Source organism: Dryobates pubescens, chromosome Z (genome assembly GCF_014839835.1).
Source record: "Dryobates pubescens isolate bDryPub1 chromosome Z, bDryPub1.pri, whole genome shotgun sequence".
Taxonomy (NCBI): domain Eukaryota; kingdom Metazoa; phylum Chordata; class Aves; order Piciformes; family Picidae; genus Dryobates; species Dryobates pubescens.
Genome location: NC_071657.1, coordinates 77,498,583 through 77,517,659, shown reverse-complemented (window position 1 = coordinate 77,517,659; position 19,077 = coordinate 77,498,583). Strand labels below are relative to the sequence as shown.

The following is a 19,077-nucleotide window of genomic DNA, read 5'->3' as shown; positions in this document are numbered from 1 at the left end:
CAACCTCCTTCCTAAACTGAGGGGCCCAGAACCTGGAGAAGAGGAGGCTCAGGGGAGACCTTCTTGCTCTCTACAACTACCTGAAGGGAGGTTGTAGACAGGCAGATGTTGGTCTCTTCTCCCAGGCAGCCAGTACCAGAACAAGAGGACACAGTCTCAGGCTGCACCAGGGGAGGTTTAGGCTGGAGGTTAGGAGGAAGTTTTACACAGAGTGATTGGCCATTGGAATGGGCTGCCCGAGGAGGTGGTGGAGTCACCATCAATGGAGGTGTTCAGGAGGAAACTTGATGGGGTGCTTGGTGCCATGGGTTAGTTGATTAGGTGGGGCTGGATGATAGTTTGGACACGATGATCTTGAAGTCTCTTCCAACCTGGTCTATTCTATTCTATTCTATTCTATTCTATTCTATTCTATTCTATTCTATTCTATTCTATTCTATTCTATTCCAATCCAATCAGAGCCCCTCTGTCTTTCTCCCAGTAGAGGTGAAACCTCTGATCTTGCCAAGTTGGCTGTCCTGATGTGCAAGTGGTCATGCTTTTAGCACCTTCAGGGAGAGTTTAGACATTTCAGAAGACTTTAAACAGTTTCTGGAAGATTTCAAACATTTCTGGAAGATTTAAAACCATTTCTGGAGGATTTTAAACATTTCCAGAACATTTTAAACACTTCAGGAAGATTTAAAATCATATCTGGAAGATTTGGAGCAATCTCTGGAAGATTTTGAACAACTTCAGGAAGACTTTAAGCCATTTCATGAAGATTTTAAACATTTTTGGAAGACTTTAAAGAATTTCTGGAAGGTTTAAAATCAATTTTGGAAGATCTGTAAACCATTTCAGGACAATTGTAAAAAAATTTCAGGAATATCTTCAAGCATTTCAGGAAAAGTTTAACCCATATCAGGAAGATCTTAGACACTTCAGGAAGATTTTAAACCATTTCAGGAAGATTATCACTCCAGTCTTAATGTTGCAGAGGCAGAGCAGACAGCATTTAGTACCATTAAGGGAGGTAATTATGTTTACATTACCATATATTAACTAGTCGTAATTTAAGCTTAGAGGAAAACAATTTATGTGCCATGCTTTAATCATCTTTAGATGAGTCTGACTGCAACCTAGCTTAAAATGCAGCATTTTTGGATGTTTTCTTGAAATGTAGTGACCACAGCACATTAGCCTTTGGTTGTGTTCTGCCCTCTGCCAGTATTTCTTTCCCACTCTTTCTGTTTCCCAAGCATAATTCATATTTGTGTAAATGAAGGCTTCCTAATTAAACATAATTATCATGAGCTATGGTGAAATGACTAAAGCTGCATTTTTGGTTTTGTTTTGTTTTCATGGCAGGCATGAGTCTCCAAGAGAAAGGTAAAAAGCTCTATGACAGCCAATGTTTTAGGTTTTTTTAGTGGGCACTGAATAATTAACTTTTTTTCTTCATTCCCTGTTGGCTTTGGAGAAGAGGAGGTCTGCATCCTGGTGGCATCTGAGTGCTGGCTGTGAAGTTGTAATTGGTGTCTTCAATCCTAGGGTAATACTTTTCCAGAAGGGCTTTGTGTAATTTAAACTAATTACTGTCATGATTGTATTTTATTTTTTTAGGTGAACTGGGTGGATAATTCTTTGGTAGGTGAATAGCAGTGCAGGAAGCAGAAAAGTCTGAGGGAGATGAGGGCTCCTGTAGCTTAGAGAGGAGGAGCCTGAGAGGTGACCTTATTGGTATTGATAAAGATGTGCAGGGTGAGTGCCCAGAGGCTGGAGCCAGGCTCTGCTGGGTGATGCCCAAGGACAGCACAAGGGGCAGTGGTGGAAGCTGAGGCATAGGAAGTTCCATGTGAACACAAGGACATTTTTTTCCTTGTGAGAGTGACAGAAGACTGGAACAGGCTGCCCAGGGCGGGTGTGGAGTCTCTTGAATTTCATTTCCAGAGCCACAGAATTGCCAGGGTTGGAAGGGAACCCAAGGATCATCCAGTTCCACCCCAGTTGCCATGGGCAGGGACACCTCACACTACATCAGGTTGCTCACAGCCACCTCCAGCCTGGCTGCAAACACCTCTGGGGATGAGGCTTCCACCACCTCCCTGGGCAACCTGTGCGAGTCTCTCACCACCCTCCTACCTTAGTCCTATCACTCCTGACACTCTCAAAAGTCCCTCCCCAGCTTCCTTGTAGCCCACTTCAGATACTGGAAGGTCACAATTAGGTCTCCTCAGAGCCTTCTCTTCTCCAGGCTGAACAGCCCCAACTCTCTCAGTCTGTCTCCATAGCAGAGCAGCTCCAGCCCTCTAATTATCCTCGTCACCCTTCTCTGGGCACCTTCCAGCACCTGCAGATCCTTCCTGCAGAAGGCTCCAGAGATGGATGCAGTACTCCAGGTGGGGTCTCACCAGAGTGGAGTGGAAGGGGAGAATCACCTCCCTGGCCCTGCTGGCCATGCTTCTCTTAATGCAGCCCAGGATGTATTTGGATCCCCACCTGGAAGTGTTCCTGTGTGATCTGCTCTAGGTGATCCTGCTCTGGCAAGGGGGTTGGGCTGGGTAATCTCTCAAGGTCTCTTCCAGTCCCTGGCATTCTGTGATTCTGAATTTATGGCAAAGCTGTGCTTTTTGCTACTGTGGTGCTTGGTTGTGGGTTTTGGTACTGTGGTGTTTGGTTGGGGAGTTTAGGGGGCTGCTGAAGACCAGAGAGGTTTGGCAGCTCTCATGGAAGACAATGACTTTTTATACTTGTTAAATTAATGTGACTATGATAAATTATTTCATTGTTCAGAATGGAAGGCTGGACAGAGCAAATGTGTTCTTCAGTGTTTCTTTCCATGAGATGCTTCACATTGCATTTGGAAGTACAAAATGTGTGAAATACGTGAAATGCCATGAACTCACCCATGTTTTCTGTGACATTACTCAGCTCACACATACTTCTACTTTTCTGCCTTGGTTGTGACAAAGAACATAACTGGAGACTGAGAGACTTTTTATTAAGAGGAGAATGAGTGTGGTTGAAGTCAGGGAAAGAACTCTTCTTGCAATGAATCCAGAACAAATGCTTCTATTAATAATTAAGCTCCCCAGGAGTGATGACATCCAAGTTATTGTGCATCTCTCCACAGCTCAGCGGCAGCAGCACCTTCCCTGTGGGGACAGGCTGGGAGGGTTGGGGCTGCTCAGCCTGGAGAAGAGGAGGCTCCAGGGAGACCTTAGAGCAGCCTTCCAGGACCTGAAGGAGCTCCAGGAGAGCTGGGGAGGGACTTTGGACAAGGGCTGGGAGTGCCAGGACAAGGGACAATGCCTTTGAGCTGGGAGAGAGTAGACTGAAACTGGAGATGAGGAAGAAATTGTTGAGAGTGAGGGTGGGGAGAGACTGGAACAGGTTGCCCAGGAACGCTGTGGCTGTCTTCTCCATGGAGGTGGTGAGGGCCAGGTTGGATGAGGCCTTGAGCAACCTGGGCTGGTGGGAGGTGTCCCTGCCCATGGCAGGGGGCTGGCACTGGATGATCTTGCAGATCCCTTCTTTCCATCCCAAACCATTCTGTGATTCTTTAGTGTCATGCTTTCTTTTCAGATAGTTGCAGATCAAATGAAGCTATTCCAGGATTGAAAGTAAAGTTTTTCAGACACACCAGTGGGTCCTGTTCACACTGAGTGAGGTGTAAGAACACAGTAGAGGAAGATGGAGACTTCTGCCTCGTCCTTCCTGTCTCATGATCAGTGGTTGTGGGGAGCAGTCTCAAGCTCATGGCTCAGCCTCATGTTTGCAGTCACCCCCGTGTCCAATGCTGAATTTTGTTTGGCTATCAGTTTGTCATAGAATCATAGAATTGTTAGGGTTGGAGCAGGCTGCCCAGAGAGGTTGTGGAGTCTCCTTCTCTGGAGCCTTTGCAGCCCTGTCTGGATGTGTTCCTGTGTGAACTGTGCTGGATTCTGTGGTCCTGCTCTGGCAGGGAGGTTGGACTGGAAGATCTCCTGAGGTCCCTTTCAGCCCCTAATGTCCTGTGAGCCTGGGGTCCTGTGAGTACATGAGAGACACAGCCTCCTTCCTGAGCTTCATGGTCATTGCTGAAAGAGCTGTTTAGTGTGTCAGGTTCATTTAAAAGATTTGGTGACCACCTTCAAAGGGGAGAAATTGCTCCTGCTGTCCAATCTAAACCTCCCCTGACCCAGCTTGAGGCCATTTCATCTCATCACTTGCCCCTTGGGAGAAGAGTCCAACCCCCACCTCACTACAACCTCTCAGGGAGCTGTAGAGAGCAATGAGGTCTTCTCTCATCCTCCTCATCTCCACACTGAACACCCCAGCTCCTTCAGCTGCTCCTCCCCAGCCCTGTTCACCAGACCCTTCCCCAGCTTGATTGCCCTTCTCTGGACCTGCCCCAGAACCTCAATGTCCTTCTTGGAGTGAGAGGGAATTGAATTAATGTTGAAGAAAATCACGTATTTATGTATTATTGCATTATATAGTTAAGTAATACTGTAAACCATGCTTGGTGTGTTGTTAGTAGTGTGATATTACTGTGCTTGCACAATTACCACCTAAAACATTGTGTCATATGTGTGAAAATGGTTGTGGTTATACATTAAAACTGGGACCCTGTGTCACAGAGCAGTGCTGGAGGTGCCTTGATGGAGCTCATGCCTCAAGGAGTACCTGAGTTCTGAGCTGTCTTCTGCCCCTCCTTTTTGCCCTCCCATCATGTGAAACTATTGCTGAATGATTAGGTTAGTAGTTAGTTAGTTATTTGTTTAATCTTCTCTTTCTTTATTGCATATACTTTTAAAAATTGGATGGCTTCTCTTCAAGGAAAGCAAAAGGTCTGTGAGGGAGCCTGGAGCTTTTAATTAAGTGGACCTTGTGAGTTTTCAGCTTTAATTAGCAGATGTGTCAAAGCACAGAGAGAAAAGCTCAGAGGTTTTGCAGTGTTATGTAAGTGGAACTAATGTTTGACCCTCCCCTCTTGTAAAATTGTATTTTCACATTAATGTGAAATTGTTTGACATCTGGATGCTAAGCTGTTCATTGGGCATGTGTCTCACAACAGCATTTGACATCCTTTTCAAAGTTGCAGAGAGTTTTTGAGGATTGTTAAGTCCACACCATAAAATGTAGTCATTGAGGGCCCAGTTGCCTGTGCTTCAAGGCAACCAAGAGGAAAATCAGTGTCAGAATCAGATCTTGCAGGGGAGTTCTGGCTGGTGGTGCTGCTACTGCTGCTTTGTTGGTGTCCATGTTCACAGTATCCACAGATCACAGAATCCATCAGCTTGAATGGGACCCTCAAAGGGCATCTTGTCCAATCCCCCTGCAGTCACCAGGGACATCTCCAACTAGAGCAAGTTGGTCAAGGACACATCAGGTTTGACTTTGAATGTCTGCAGGGATGGAGCCTCCACCACCTCCCTGGGCAGCCTGTGCCAGTCTCTCCCCACCCTCCCTCTGCACAACTCCCTCCTGATGTTCAACCTAACCCTGCCCTGCTCCACTTCCAAACCACTGCCTCTGGTCCTATCCCTACAGCCCCTTCTGAACAGTCCCTCCCCAGCCTGCCTGCAGCTGCCCTGCAGAGATGCAAATGCAGCTCTCAGCTCTGCCTGCAGCCTTCCCTTCTGCAGGCTGCACAGCCCCAGCTCTGCCAGCCTGGCCCCACAGCAGAGCTTCCACAGCTCTCTGTCACCCCTGGGGACCTCTTCTGGACCTTCTCCAGCAGCTCCATGTCTGGTTTGTATTGGTGTCCCCACAGCTGGACACAGCCCTGCAGGGGAGGTCTTCCCAGAGCAGAGCAGAGGGGCAGGATCCCCTCTCTCCAGCTCTGGCCACACTGACTTGGATGCAGCCCAGGCTGCCCTTGGCCTTCTGTGCTGCCAGTGCCCATTGCTGGCTCCTGTCCAGCTTCTCATCCACCATCACCCCAAGTCCTTCTCTGCAGGGCTGCTCTCAATCTCATCACCTCCAGCCTGGATTGATAGCAAGAATTACCCAACTCAGGTGCAGGACCTTGCATTTTGTCCCTTGAGGGACATCTCTTGTCACCCATCTCCCATCTGGACATCAAGCCATTGACCTTGAATTCAATCATCCAACCAATTCCTTGTCCACTGGACACTCCACCCATCAAATCCACATCTCTCCAGCTTAAAGAGAAGGATGTTGTGGGATTTAGTGTAAAAGTCTTTACAGAAGCCCAGATAGATGACATCTGTAGGTCTTCCCTTGTGCACTACGGCAAGCCAGCAGGACTAGTCAGGCAGGACTTGGTGCAGCCATGCTGGCTGTCTCAAGTCACCTCCCTGTGAATCTTGGAAGTCCTTCAAATTTCAATTTGAAGAATTCTGATCTTTGCCTTAAAAAGCAGCACCAACTACTTAGAATCATAGAATCAGACAGGTTGGAAAAGACCTCAGAGATCATCAAGTCCAACCTATTACCTAACATCTAACATGTCCTGAGGGCTAAACCATGGCTTCAAGTGCTACATCTAATCCTGATTTGAACACTTCCAGGGACAGTGATTCCACCACCTCCCTGGGCAGCACATTCCAATGGCCAGTCACTCTTTCTGTGAAGAACTTTCTCTTCACCTCTAGCCTGAACTTCCCCTGGCACAGCTTAGAGACTGTGTCTTCTTGTTCTGATGCTGGGAGAAGAAACCAATGCCCACCTGTCTAGAACCTCCTTTCTCCTGAGCCTCCTCCAGACTAAACACCCCCAGCTCCCTCAGCCTCTCCTCACAGGGCTGTGCTCAAGGCCTCTCCCCAGCCTCGTTGCCCTTCTCTGGACACGTTCAAGTGTCTCAATGTCCAGAACTGGGCCCAGAACTGGACACAGGACTCAAGGTGTGGCCTAACCAGTGCTGAGTACAGGGCAGAATGACCTCCCTGCTTCTGCTGGCCACACTGTTCCTGATGCAGGCCAGGATGCCATTGGCCTTCTTGGCTGCCTGGGCACACTGCAGGCTCATGTTCAGCCTACTATCAACCAGCACCCCCAGGTCCCTTTCTGCCTGGCCGCTCTCCAGCCACTCTGACCCCAGCCTGTAGCTCTGCATGGGGTTGTTGTGGCCAAAGTGCAGAACCTGGCACTTGGATGTGTCAAATCTCATGCCCTTGGACTCTGCCCATCTGCCCAGCCTGTCGAGGTCCCTCTGCAGAGCCCTTCTACTCTCCAACAGATCAACATCTGCCCCAAAATTGATGTCATCTGCAAACTTACTGATGATGGATTCAATCCCCTCATCTAAATCATCAGTGAAGATGTTAAAGAGCATGGGGCCCAGCAATGATCCGTGGGGGACACCACTAGTGCCTGGCTGCCAGCTGGATGTGGCACCATTCACCACCACTCTCTGAATCACCAGGGAACGAGACCTTTGTGCTGGAATAAACATTTTTACGCCACTGAAAAATTCTGCCCCAATACTTAGGGAAGGGCATGACCATGACCCTGACCCTGACCCTGTCACCTGTGGTGACAGTTTTCCACCAATCTTTTTCTTTCCCTTTTTTTTTTTTCCTTTTCTTTTATTTTTTTTTTCCTTTTCTTTCCCCCCCCCCTTTTTTTTTAATGTAAAGGAGATAAAAACCTGTTTAGGTAAAGTGCACTGCCATCCTGTGGCTGCATGGAATAGTGCAAAGAGCTGTGGTCAGCCCAACCTTCATGCTTAGCCGATGAGAATGTGAGCAAGAGGTAATGACCACGTTTCCCGGTGGGTATAAGCGTCAGCCTCTGGAGTATTCTGGCCTTGTGAAAAGCATTAAAAGACCTCAAAAAAAAACAAACAAAAAAAAAAGAGGTCTGCCTTATGATGGTTTTGTTACTCATGAACATCATGATTCTTTGCACTGGAGTTATGCTTTATTTTAAGGTAGTCTTGGACATGCCTGATGAGTAAGGGCTGAGAGCCCTGGGGCTGTTGAGCCTGGGGAAGAGCAGCCCCAGAGGGGATCTGAGCAATGCTCAGCAAGAGCTAAAGGAGCTGTGGGGGCCAAGAGGCTGAGGCCAGGCTCTGCTCAGTGGTGCCCAGGGACAGAAGAAGTGCCAAGGGACACAAACTGGGACCCAGGAGGTTCCATTTGAACAGGAGGAGAAAGTTGTTTGGTGTGAGGGTGCTGGAGGCCTGGAGCAGGCTGCCCAGAGAGGTTGTGGAGTCTTCTTGTGTGGAGAGCTTCCAACGCTCCCAGCCATTGAGCTCCTGGGCAAGCTGCTGTGGGTGCTCCTGCTTTGGCATGGGTATTGGACTGGGTGAGCTCCAGAGGTCCCTTCCAACCTCAACCATGCTGGGCTTCCGTCACTGGACTCAAATATTAAAGCTCAGAAACAGCTAAGGGAGAAGCAGAAATCTGGATCCCATCCAGTGTTACTCATTACATTCAATTTTACTGGTGTAGCAGTGAAACCTCACCAACTGGTACTTAAGGGAAGTTATTAGTTTGAACTTTCTGTCAGCATTTTTCCTTTGTTTAAAGATTGAAATATGGTTTTGTAACTAAAAATACTTAAGTGTGGGGTTTGGTTTTTTTTCTCTGATCAGTATATGCAGAAAAAAGATAAGTAGTCCCACAATCACTGACTCATAGAATTTTGTTGTTTGGAAGAGACCTCTGGGATGATCAAGTCCAGCTGCTAGCCCAGCACTGCCAGGTCACCACTGCACCACATCCCTCAGCACATCTACACAACTTTGAAACCCCTGCAGGGATAGGGACTGAAGGATATCTGCAGTCAACCACAGAAGTGGTGGTGCCCTGCTGAGACCTCACCTGGAGTATTGCATGAGGCTCTGGGCTCCCCAGTTCAGGAGGGACAGGGATCTGCTGGAGAGAGTCCAAGGGAGGGCTACAAGGATGCTGAGGGGCCTGGAGCACTGCCTGGGGAGGAGAGGCTGAGAGCCCTGGGGCTGTTCAGTCAGCAGAGGAACAGACTGAGAGGGTATCTGATCAATGGCTATCAATAGCTGAGAGCTGGGGGTCAGGATGGAGGGGACAGGCTCTGCTCAGTTGAACCCTGGCATAGGACAAGGGGCAGTGGATGGAAATTGCAGCACAGGAGGTTCCACCTCAACAGGAGGAGGAAGTTCTGCACTGGGAGGGTGCCAGAGGGACTACCTGGCCTTGAATACCTCCAGGGAGGGAACATCCACATCCTCCTTGGGCAACCTGTGCCAGTGTCTCCCACCTTCACTCTCAAGCATTTCTTCTTAAACCTGCAACCTTCTGTGGTGAGGAGATGGCTGCAGGAAGCTTTGTGGACTGACTGTAGGGTTGCTTAGCTCATGGTGAGTGATGTTTGAAGTGTGTCTTCATGGAAGGGGAAAGCCTGGACACAGTGAAGTCCATGGAGAGTTGCACTTAGTGGTGCCAGCAGAGGCTGTGCCCTTCCAAAGGCATCAGATGATCAGATGAATACTTTGCAGAAATAATTTGAACTTCATAATCTTAACTCTGGTGATGGCATTGAGGCCAAATCCTGGCACTGATAAGGACATAATTAACTAAGCCCTACACTACAGCAGCCTGTACTTTGTGTCTGTCTTTGAGTATGGACTGGAAACAGCATAAGGTAATGCAAACACCCACTTGATGTTGAGTGAACTGCCTGAGTAAGTCACAGAGTCTCAGGATGGTGTAAGTTGGAAAGGACCTTGAAGGTCATTGCAATGACACTGTGGAACATAATGAATTGTGACAATAAGAGATTTCTTTCCTCAGCTGCTGTTTTTGTTCTATCAGTAGATCTCTTCTATGTTTTTGTCCACCAGACTCCTCTATTGGCCTGTGGCTGCTGGCTGGGAGTAGAGGGAGCTGGTCCATGAACTTCAGATGCTACATTTATTTCTGTTTGAGGAGTCTCCATTCCTTTCTTGTGTTAAAAGGGGGCATAGTGAACAGTGTCTGTGTGTTGTGTCTTTCTGACAGGAACCAGTGATCCCTATGTCAAGTTCAAGCTCGGAGGAAAAGAAGTCTTTAGAAGTAAAACAATACACAAGAACCTCAACCCTGTGTGGGAAGAGAAGGCTTGCATCCTTATAGAGAACCTCAGAGAGCCTCTGTACATAAAGGTGAGCACTGCCTGACTGAAATCTCTCAAATGACACCAGAAGAGTTGCTGGAAGATGAGTGTGTCCAGCAGGTCCAGGGAGGTTCTCCTCCCGCTCTGCTCTGCCCTGCTGAGGCCTCACCTGGAAGATTGCATGCAGCTCTGGGATCCCCAGGTCAGGAGGGACAGGGATCTGCTGGAGAGAGTCCAAGGGAGGGCTACAAGGATGCTGAAGGGCCTGGAGCACTGCCTGGGGAGGGGAGACTGAGAGCCCTGGGGCTGTTCAGTCTGCAGAGGAGAAGGCTGAGAGGGAATTTAATAAATGTCTATCGATATCAGAGGGCTGGGGGTCAGGATGGAGGGGACAGACTCTGCTCAGTTGCACCCTGGCATAGGACAAGGGGCAGTGGGTGGAAATTACAGCGCAGGAGGTTCCACCCCAACATGAGGAGGAATTTCTTCACTGTGAGCCCTGGAGCAGGCTGCCCAGAGAGGTTGTGGAGTCTCCTTCTCTGGAGCCTTTGCAGCCCTGTCTGGATGTGTTCCTGTGTGAGCTGTGCTGGATTCTGTGGTCCTGCTCTGGCAGGGAGGTTGGACTGGAAGATCTCCAGAGGTCCCTCCCAACCCCTAACATGGTGTGAGCCTGTGAAAGAATCAATATTTTGATAGAATCCTACAACTGTTTGGTTGGGAAAAAGCCTCTGCGTTCAAGCAGTCCAACCATTGGACCCAACACCACCATGGCCACTAAACCACCTCCCCAAGTGCCATGCCCACATATTTCCTGAACACCTCCAGTGATGGAAACCCCATCACATTCCAGTGTCTAAAGTAGTTTTTGTATGCTGGAAAATTTATTCTGCAGCAATTTTTGGAGGTGAAATGTATTTAAATTAACCTATCTGCTCCATGACCATATCAATTTAATTTAATATTTTTTAAAAGAAAAGGTAAATACAAATGGTTTTGTTTAATTTCTGGCCATAATTGCTTTATATTTCTTGAGTGTAATCTTAGAACATGGACAGAGAAAGTAAACTGTGTTTTGTGGTGATGTCGTCATTTTTATTCATGGAAATACAAGGATGCTGAAGGGTCTGGAACCTCTGGCTGATGAGGAAAGGCTGAGAGACCTGGGGCTATTTAATCTGGAGAAGAGCAGCCTGGGAGGGGATCTTAGGAATGTTTACAAATACCTGAAGAGTGGGGCAAGAAGAAGGGACCAGGCTCTTTTCAGTGGGGTCCTGTGACAGGATGAGCAGCAATGGACACAAACTGGAACCCAGGAGGTTCCACCTCAGCATGAGGAGAAAATTCTTTACTGTGTGGTTGCTGGAGGCCTGGAGCAGGCTGCCCAGAGAGATTGTGGAGTCGCCTTCTCTGGGGACTTTCAGGAGCTGTCTGGAAACATTTCTGTGTGACCTGTGCAGGGTGACCCTGCTCTGGCAGAGGAGTTGGGATGCATGATCTCTGGAGGTCCCTTCCAACCTCTCACCTTGTATGATTTTATGATTATATGAAATACCGTTGCTTAATTCTGCATAATCAGTCCCATTAAAATGAATTCTTTGCTGACTTTCATTTGAGCAAAACATGTGCCTCATTCTCCTAGATTTTGGCTTTTTTTCTGTTAGTACTTGAGCCTCTTAATTCTACACATTGTGTCACAAATGAGGACCACAAAAATGATCAAGGGGTTGGACAGGCTGAGGGAGATAGGGGTGCTCAGCCTGGAGAAGAGAAGGCTCCAAGGAGACCTAATAGAAGCCCTCCAGTACCTGAAGGGGGCTACATGAAGGATGCAGAGGGACTGTTTGCAAAAGCCTGCAGGGACAGGACAAGGGACAATGGTTTGAAATGAGAGCAGAGGTGATGGAAATTGGGTGCTAGGAGCAAGTTCGGTGCCATTAGGGTGCTGGAACACTGGAACAGGTTGCCCAGGGGAGAAAGTTGAAGCTCCCTCCCTGGAGCTATTCAAGGCCAGGCTGGACAGGGTTCTGGGTAATCTGATCTAGTGGAGGATGTGCCTGCTGACTGCAGGGGGGTTGGACTGGATGCCCTTTGGAGGTCCCTTCCAACCCACACCAGTAGTGGCGTTGCTTATTTCACATTAACAGCTACCTTGAGTTCAAATCAAAGAGAGACCAGCAGTGCCCAGAGTAATTACTAATTGATCTGACCTACTAGCAGAAGTAAGTACTTCTTAGCTATCCTCACTGGAAGGGAAGCTAGAAAGGGTGTGATCATTGTCTTACAGGCAGATAATGGAAAGGCACATTTCTGGCTACAATCTTTTGTAATGACCTGCATTTAAAAACTGACCTTTGATCCTGTAAAACCCAATAGATAAATAAATTAAGGTTCTAATAATGTTATCCAAAGATGCTGAGGTTCTAATTCAGAACTCACAGGGGTCAGAAGGACTTTGAGGAGGATTGGATATGTAAGTCTTACCTAGGTAATCCTTTTAAATTGCCTGAAATGATAGAATGCTTGAGATTAATGCCAATCTTAACCTCAAATAGATGGCATAAAAAAGAATTCATTGACATATGAAACTGGAGTTTTGGGTTTGTGGGTTGGTTGGTTGTTTGTTTCATCAAATTAATGCCTCTAAAACACCCTTTGAGTATCAGGCTGTACCATGGTCCATGTATTCTGCTCAGATAATTTACATCACTATTAGAAAACTGTGAAGTTAATTTTATTGGAAAAGTGTAAAGTTAATTATAATTCTCAGCTGGCATTTCCCTGCCCTTAATAAGCTTAAGTGACTCATAAGGAACAAACACAGGCCAGCAATGAGAAAGAGAGAAGCAGATTCAGGCATAACACAGCTTCCAGTGTTGGTGTATTTATGCCATCAAATACCAACCCAGAAGTAAGGTCTTAAGGAAATAGCTGTGTCTTATCTATCTATTTATTTATTTATTTATTAATTGCTAGGAAGAGTAAGACAAGTGGTAAGAAGTCTGTCAGTGTTTGTAGTCTGAACACACAGTGTGAAATATTTCAGGTTTTATGGCTTGCTCAGGTATTCTAAGACACAAATTATACTGAGTCAGCTGAAAATATCTATTTGGCATTGTCACTGAATCACAGAATGTTAGGGGCTGGAGGGGACCTTGAAAGCTCATCCAGTCCAACCCCCCTGCCAAAACAGGATCACCCAGAGCAGATCACACAGGAACATATCCAGGTGGGTCTTGAATATCTCCAGTGAGGGAGACTCTTCAGCTCCCCTTGGCAGCCTGTTCCAGCCTTCACAGGGAAAATGTTCTTCCTCCTGTTTCCAGGGAACTTCCTATGCCTCAGCTTCCACCACTGCCCCTTGTGCTGGCATTGGGCATCACCCAGCAGAGCCTGGCTCCAGCCTCTGGGCACTCACCCTGCACATCTTTATCCACAGCAATGAGGTCACCTCTCAGTCTCCTCCTCTCTAAGCTACAGAGCCCTCAGCTCCCGCAGTGTCTCCTCATAAGGAAGATATTCCACTGCCTTAATCCTCTGTGGCTCTGTGCTGGACTCTCTCAAGCAGTTCCCAGAGGTCCTTCTTGAACTGAGGGGCCCAGAACTGGACACAATATTCCAGATGTGGGCTCAACAGGGCAGAGTAGAGGGGGAGGAGAACCTCTCTCGACCTACTAACCACAGCCCTTCTAATCCACCCCAGAATGGCTTTGGCCTTCTTGGCCACCAGAGCACATTGCTGGCTCATGATCAACCTCCCACCCACCAGGACCCCCAGGTGCTTTTCCCTTTCACTGCTCTCCAGCAGATTTTTTTTTTTTTGGTGGGGGGGAGGGGAGAGAAAACCATTCTGCTTTGCAGGATGAAGTTCATTCCATAATCTGCTTTCTTTCCCCATCAGAGTGACTATTAGTCAGAAAATGTGAGGGTGCCCACTCAAGCAGATCAGTGCATATGAGGGAGTTGTGCTCAAGATTTTTGCAGTCAGCCCTTTGTACCTCACAGCAATGCTGCAGTGTTTGGGCCATGGGATTTCTGTTGCTACCCTTTTAACCCAATACTAAGGTTTTTGTAGAGGATTAACAGCTTTACCTGCCTCCTGGAACAGAGTTTCTGTAATGCAATAACTGAAAATTTTATATCAAAACTGAAGACTTTGAACCCAGGCCTCTCACAGCTCAGTGAAATGTTCTCATTGCTACCTGTTCACAAGTCTCACTCTTGGAGCTGAAGGTGTAACCTGGTCCTCACAAGTCCTTATGACAATATTTGCCAAGAAAAGGCAAATAACCTCAAATGTTGATTTTGATAATTGCCATTTTCTCTTTTTTTATGGGGTGGGCTAATTTTGCCTCCCGACTTTTCTTTGTTGCCAACTTTTTTGTTCATTTCACTCCAAAAGCCACCTGCAGTTTGTTATTCTTCCTTCTGACTTGGGAATCACAGAGTCACACAATAGCGGGAGTTGAAAGGGGCCTCTGGAGGTCATTCTGTCCAACTTCCCTGCTCCAGCAGGTCACCCACAGCAGGTTGCCCGGGAGCACAGTGGCCAGGGGAGGGTTGGAAACTCTGCAGAGAAGGAAACTCCAAGGAAGACATAATCCATCTCAAATCTTTGCTACCACTCCATGTACTGGCCAGAAAATCCTGTCTGGAAGTCAGTAAATTTATCTTCTACATAGAAAGTTGTCAGAGAGAGTCCTCACAGTAGACTAATAAATGTCTTTGTTTGAGTATACATGGGGCCAAGCTGGAGAGTTGGGGCTGTTCTTTCTGGAGAAGAGAAAGCTCCAGGGAGAACCAAGAACAGTCTTCCAGAACCTGTAGGGGCTCCAGAATTGCTGGGGAGGGACTTTGGACAAGGGCTGGGAGTACCAGGACCAGGGACAATGACTTGGAGCTGGGAGAGAGCAGATTGAGACTGGAGAGGAGGAAGAAATTGTTGAGAGTGAGGGTGGGGAGAGCCTGACACAGGCTGCCCAGGGAGGCTGTGGCTGCCTCCTCCCTGGAAGAGTTGAAGGCCAGGCTGGATGAGGCCTTGAGCAACCTGGGCTGGTGGGAGGTGTCCCTGCCCATGGCAGGGGCTTGGAGCTGAATGGGCTTTAATGTCTTTTCCAACCTAAACCATTCTATGATTCCAAACCTTCAGAACACACAATTTTATCATCCCTAATAGTGCTGCAAGTGCTGCAGTGTCGCACTTTTCAAAGATCACATCTCATCCCCTAACCTGTATTTTGCAAAACTGATAACATTATCAACCAATGTATAGCAAATCAACATCTCAGCTTGTCCTCAGCTGCTTTATTTTTTCATTTTTGCTCTTTTTATTGTGCTTCTCTTTGTTTTCATAATGTCTATGTTCTCTTACTCTGTCTGGAAGTAGCTGTAGCCCTGTGGCAGAGCATGAAGTGTTCTGACTTCTGTAAAGGAATCTAAACATTGCTTTCTGTGGACAGGAAGGTTGCAGGTTACTGTCTGATACTCCTAGTGTGGGGCATGAGGGTCATGTGGCTTTACTCTGGAAAAAGAGTTTAAAGAATCATTCATAAACAAGAAAGTATAAAATAAACCTCATGAGGTTCAACAAGACAAAGTGCAAGGTCCTGCATCTGGGTCAGGGCAATCCCGAGCACTGATAAAGGCTGGGCAGGGACTGGCTGGAGAGCAGTCCAGAAGAAAAGGTCTTGGGGATGCTGGTGGATGAGAAACTCAACATGAGCCAGCAGTGTGCACTTGCAGCCCAGAAAGCCAAATAGAGCCTGGACTGCATCAAGAGAAGCATAGCCAGCAGGGCCAGGGAGGGGATTCTCCCCCTCTACTCCACTCTGCTCAGACCCCACCTGGAGTACTGCCTCCAGTTCTGGAGCCACTGTTCCAGGAAGGGTCTGGAAGTGCTGGAAGGTGCCCAGAGAAGGGCCCCAAGGAGGAGCAGAGGGCTGGAGCTGCTCTGCCATGGAGACAGCCTGAGAGAGTTGGGACTGTGCAGTCTGGAGAGGAGAAGGCTCCGAGGAGACCAAATTGTGGCCTTCCAGTACCTGAAGGGGGCTACAGGAAAGCTGGAGAGGGACTTTCTAGGGTGTCAGGGAGTGCTAGGACTGGGGGGAATGGAAAAAAAACTAGAAATTGATAGATTCAGATTGGATGAATGAAAGAAGTCTTTCACCATGAGGGTGGTGAGAGACTGGCACAGGTTGCCCAGGGAGGTGGTGGAAGCCTCATCCCTGGAGGTGTTTAAGGCCAGGCTGGATGTGGCTATGAGCAACCTGATGTAGTATGAGGTGTCCCTGCCCATGGCAGGGGGGTTGGAACTGGATGAGCCTTGAAATCTCTTTCAACGCTGACAATTCTATGATTCTACCAAAAAAACCCAAACCAAACAAACTGAAAATAAATGGATTTGTTTTCTCCTGTCCTCCTTAGGTCTTTGACTATGACTTTGGACTTCAAGATGACTTCATTGGTTCAGCGTTTTTGAACCTTGCTTCGCTGGAAGTAAACAGGTATGGCACAAACCAGCCTAGAGCCATCCTGCATGGTCATCTCTTCGTGCTTAGCTCCTCATGGAATTGCAAAATCACAGAACCACAGAAACATCCAGGTTGGAAAAGACCCTCAGGATCACCAAGTCCAACCATTGACCTTATTCTTCAAGGGTCACCCCTAAACCATAGCCTCAAGCACCACACCCAAACCACCTTTAAATACCTTCAAGCTTGGGGACTCCACCACCTCCCTAGGCAACACATTCCAGTGCGTGACCACTTTTCCTGGGAGAAAGTGTTTCCTGCTGTCCAGTCTAAGCCTCCCCAGTGGCTGCTGGGTGCTGTTGCCTCTTGTTCTGTCACCAATTCCCTGTGAGCAGAGGCCAGCACCAATCTCTCCACAACCTCCTTTCAGGGAGCTGAGAAAGCCATGAGGTCTGCCCTCAGCCTCCTCTTTTTCAAGCTAACCATCCCCAGCTCCTTCAGTAGCTCCTCATTAGATTTATTCTCCAGGCCTTTCCACAGCTTCCTTGCCCTCCTCTGCGCTGGCTCCAGCACCTCCACATCTCCCTCGTATTGAGCAATTGGAGAGAGAACATTGTGCAGTTCTGCAAACCTGCACTGCACAAGAGCAATGCCCTAGTAGGCAAGCTTGAGAAGTGTGGGTCAGATAAGTGGAGAGTAAGGTACACTGAGAACTGGCTTAAAGACTGAGCTCAGAGGGTTGTGATCAGTGGTGCAGGGTTGTTTGGAGCTCTGTGGCTATTGGAGTTCCACAGTGGTCACAGAATCATTAAGAGTGGAAGAGACCTTTGAGATCATTCAGTTCAATCTTGAACCAGCTACCATGACCACTAAACCATATCCTGAAGCTTCTACTGCTTCTTGCACACCTCCAGGAATGGTGACTCCACCACCTCCCTGGGCCTGGGCCATCTGGGTCAGTAGGGGATTCAGTCCTCTTCAACAACGTGGGTGAAGGCACAGGCAGGACCCTCAGCCAGTTTGCAGATAGTGCCAAACTGGGAAGGGTGGCTGACACCCCCTCAACATGTGCTGCTGTCCAGTGTGACCTGGACAGGTGGAGAGCTGGGTGAGAGGAACCTCATGAAGTTCAACCAGGGCAAGTGTAGGGTCCTGCACCTGGGGAGGATCAACCTCCTGCACCACTCCAGGCAAGGGGGGACCTCCTGGAGAGCAGCTCTGTGGAGAAGTACCATGGTGTGTTGGTAGGCAACAAGTTCCCCCTGAGCCAGCAATGTGGCCTTGTGGCCAAGGCCAATGGTGTCCTGGGGGACATTAAGAACAGTGTGGCCAGCAGGTTCAGGAACATTCTCCTCCCCCTCACCTCTGCTCTGGTAAGTATTATGTCCAGTTCTGGGTTTCCAAGTCCAGGAGAGACTCTTGGACAGAGTCCGGTGGAGGCTATGAAAATTCCAATGGGCCTGGAGCATCTCTGTGAGGAGCAAAGGCTGAGAGCCGTGGGGTTGAGAGCCTGGAGGAGAGCAGCCCCAGAGGGGAGCTGAGCAATGCTCAGCAAGAGCTAAAGGAGCTGTGGGGGGCAAGAGGCTGGGGCCAGACTCTGCTGAGTGGTGCCCAGGGACAGAGCAAGGGCCAAGGGGCACAAACTGGGACCCAGAAGGTTCCATGTAAGCAGGAGGAGAAAATTCTTTGGTGTGAGGGTGCTGGAGGCCTGGAGCAGGCTGCCCAAAGAGGTTGTGGAGTCTTCTTGTGTGGAGAGCTTCCAAATCCCCCCTGGGCATTGTGCTCCTGGGCAAGCTGCAGTGGGTGCCCTGTTGTAACAGAGAGGTCGGAGTGGATGATCTCCAGAGGTCCCTTCCAACCCCACCATGCTGGGGTTCTTTGTGTTTGTGTGAAGAGTAGCCAAGGGAAAAAATTTTGATGTTTAGATAATTGCTTTTGATGTTAACAGCATGTGAACAGCCATGCACAACATGATTGTTTACAGAAAGGTTAATTTCATAACCCCTTTAATCTTGCTTTTTGTGTTGTCTTCATTCGGAGCATTGCCATCTCCTGCTTAACTTCATTTTTCCTGTGTTTTGTGGTTGTTTGTTTGGGGGTTTTTTTGTGTTACAGTTCAGATTTAATTATTTCAGTGTGTGTAAGTACTTAACACAGAAGAACAGTGTTTAGTATTTATTTAGGAGTCTTTATCCTGCAGCAGAAATAGGGCAGATTTGTGACACCGTTTTCAAATAGCTTCCATAATGAGCACCTTTAAAATTGTCATGGTTCAGAGCTGGCATTATCTGGGAGCCTGAAATCAAATCAAATGGGATATATTTGATGTCTCCTAGGCAAACAGATGTTACCTTGAGTCTGAAGGATCCTCATTACCCTGACCATGACCTAGGAAGCATCTTGCTGTCAGTGCTGTTGGCTCCTAGAGAAGAGCAGCGAGAAGCAGTAAGTTGAAATATTTCCATACTGTGTTGTCACTGCTGGTCAGTGGGAGGGTGACTTTCAAGCACAAGATTAAACACCACGTTCTGACCTTAGTTTGATTTCTCCCAGTCCTTAAATAATGCTAAGCTAGTGTTTGTGGTATGGTACAGCATACTCACAC

The 19,077-nt window shown here is 47.9% G+C and overlaps 1 protein-coding gene across 1 annotated transcript in view; it reads left to right on the top strand.

Annotated features, from left to right (window-relative positions):
- Nucleotides 1-19,077, top strand: part of MCTP1 (multiple C2 and transmembrane domain containing 1) — a 292,174-nt gene that overhangs the window by 41,268 nt on the left and 231,829 nt on the right. Inside the window, exons 3-5 of the mRNA XM_054178118.1 lie at nt 9,912-10,054; nt 16,426-16,505; nt 18,809-18,917. Of these exons, the coding sequence (XP_054034093.1) occupies nt 9,912-10,054; nt 16,426-16,505; nt 18,809-18,917 (332 nt within the window). The remainder of the gene's footprint in view (nt 1-9,911; nt 10,055-16,425; nt 16,506-18,808; nt 18,918-19,077) is intronic.